The sequence below is a fragment of the Aulostomus chinensis genome, chromosome 2, assembly GCF_037954235.1.
Source record: "Aulostomus chinensis isolate RoL2024-O1b breed Wild chromosome 2, RoL_Achi_v1.0, whole genome shotgun sequence".
Lineage (NCBI taxonomy): Eukaryota > Metazoa > Chordata > Actinopteri > Syngnathiformes > Aulostomidae > Aulostomus > Aulostomus chinensis.
This window is the reverse complement of record NC_141321.1, coordinates 34953927-34956426: the sequence shown is the minus strand read 5'-3', so window position 1 is coordinate 34956426 and position 2500 is coordinate 34953927. Positions and strand designations below refer to the sequence as shown.

Below are 2500 nucleotides of genomic sequence, written 5' to 3'. Positions count from 1 at the left end.
CTGGTGTGTCCAGCAGGAATCCTCCTCCTCCTCATCATCAGTAGCAGCAGTCTCTCTTCTAGTCCTCAACAATCGTTTGGTTCTGTTGACCCAAGTTCCAATGGAGCTTTGGAGGTGCTGCGTCAAATCACTGCGCCCAGTCAGGAAAGTAGTTCCGGCAACGTGTCTGATTCTACCACTACAATGTCTCCTCATTTTAAACTGGTATTCATCACCAAGGTTACAATCCTCCTGATATTAATGCAGGCAGAGGCGGAGCTACGCTAACACTTCCCACCCACTACCAGTCATTGTGCTAAGCTAACTAGCAGTCAGCTAAACCCAGTTTTCCTTTGGCTGAAATCTAATGTAGTTTTCTTGTTGCAGAGTTGTCCCACCAGTGAGTCAAGCTGGACTGCACATTGAGAAGACTCCCACCTACATCAGAGTCAAAGCGAAGCTCGGACTGATGGCCATCTGGAACGGGGAGGATTCTTTACTGGTACGACCACAGTTGCAGAGGATCGCCAGCTATCTTCAACATTGTTAGGCTACAACTGTCAGAGCTTTAAATGAAACATTTCATCTGACTACTACAGGGGTCCTCAACATGGGGTCCTTCCACATCCTCCTACAAAGCTAAATGAGGAGTAGTTGTCTTGATTTGTCTGTGAAAAGTTTCTGAACTTAAGTCTTTCACAAACTTTTCAACACATTGTCTGTAATTTTAATGATCAAGACCCTGGTTCTTCTTCCATTGAAAAAAAGTGAAATTCTTGAAGAATTGGCAACAACAAAACACAATAAATTAGAAGAAAATGCCCACAATCTAACAAAATGTTATTCTTTATAAATGAACAGTTTTGACAGTCAGACAGGTTCTGCCATTTCTTGTGTTTAAATGCTATTTAAAATATCATTTCTAAATAAAAGTGTCCCTTTTATGTTTTATTTATTTTGTTCTTGTTCTTGTTGTTGTTGCAACAAATGTCAGTAGGGAGGAAGGGACACAACCGAGCTGTTGCAGCAACTCTTTGATACTTTAGCAGTCAGAAGGAAAACTTCCAACTGACAAACAAACTGTGCTGGAGGTTGTAGCTAAAATGTTTGTCTCCACAGGTGGAACTCGACCTTAAGTACAGGAATCAAACCTGTGGCCTCTGCGGAGACTTCAATGGAGCCCCTCTCCACAATGAGTTCTACAGCCACGGTACACTTTGACCCTCTTTAAGAGCGACTCAGTGTGATCGTGGCCATAGAACTGAACGGTTCTTCTCTGGTGTTCTCAGGTGTGATAATCAGCCCTGAGGACTTCGGTAACTTCTGGAAAATGGACGGTCCAACTGAGAGCTGCAGCGACGTCACGCAGAAGTCCAAGCAAAGCTGCAATGACCTGGTGAAGCATCACATTCAACAACATCACCTTTACACCTGAGCCAGACGTCCATTCTGATTCATAGAGGGTCTGGTCTAGAGGACTACATGCCTCCTGGAGCCCATACATAGCCCGATTTATTTTTCACCCCCGTCAAGGAGCTAATGTGATTGGTCCCGTTTGTCCTTTAGACTGGAGTTTGCCTTGGCGGAGGTGCTGCATGTGCTTCTTGAGTGCCCTCCACTTTATATTCCGTGTTCTATCTGAAATTTCAACAACACAAGACGGTCAGGATCCCTAAGACACTGTTGGGATGTGAAACCTCTTATTTGGAAGGCAGTGATTGCTTGGGGACACAACTTTTGTCCCTCCTTTCACATGTTGATCCAACTAACTGCTTGACGTGGCTTGAGTGATATCTTCCAAAAACCTTTATTACACGTTCACATCAAAAACTCTCCCAAGTCAGCATTAGTATCAAATACACAGGACGCCATTGAAGGATCACCATCTTGTGAGTATTTTAAAGCTTCACTGGAGTCTGCGGCGGCTCAGACGTCAAAGCAGGAAGCTTCTGATTTATTTCTGCTCTGATGGAATCCCATTCATGTTAAAGCTATGTAGTGTGGCATTTGTCACCATTTTCTGGCAGTGACTGTTATTACACACACCTGCATGTTAATCCAGCTGTGAATAAATCAATTTCAGCATCACAACATTCCCCTGAAACGTCTAGTTAAACAATCACAAACTCCATCAGCTGTGAAACTCAGTACAGATCAGAAACTCAGAGTTTTCGGTTTCAGAACCGTGGTCGCGCTCAGTTAAGCGTGTGAACCACAACTAGAAAGAGCCAACATCGAATGAGCCCAAATACTAAAACTCAACATGGCAACCACTGACAAAAAGAGATCCGCAGACTGAAGCCCTCAGGAATTAGAAAGCTTGATGGGTAGAAACAGCAGGTATGTACTTATTTTTGCAACGCTTGTGCGATCTCGCGGGTGAAACTGAACTCAGAAGCAACTTGAAATGTCATGAGTCATGTTTACAGCAAGATTGAACAAAGTAAATTTCATAAAGTGGTGATTTAAATGAGCAGTAGCTTTGATGTTGGTGGCACGAGGACAGGGAAGAGCTGCCAGC

General features: G+C 43.7%; 1 protein-coding gene across 1 annotated transcript in view; it reads left to right on the top strand.

Annotated features, from left to right (window-relative positions):
- LOC147269820 (mucin-5B-like) overlaps positions 1 to 2500 on the top strand; it is a 39284-nt gene that overhangs the window by 1315 nt on the left and 35469 nt on the right. The window contains exons 4-6 of the mRNA XM_086196375.1: positions 367 to 481; positions 1099 to 1189; positions 1269 to 1375. Coding sequence (XP_086052501.1) covers positions 367 to 481; positions 1099 to 1189; positions 1269 to 1375 — 313 coding nt within the window. The remainder of the gene's footprint in view (positions 1 to 366; positions 482 to 1098; positions 1190 to 1268; positions 1376 to 2500) is intronic.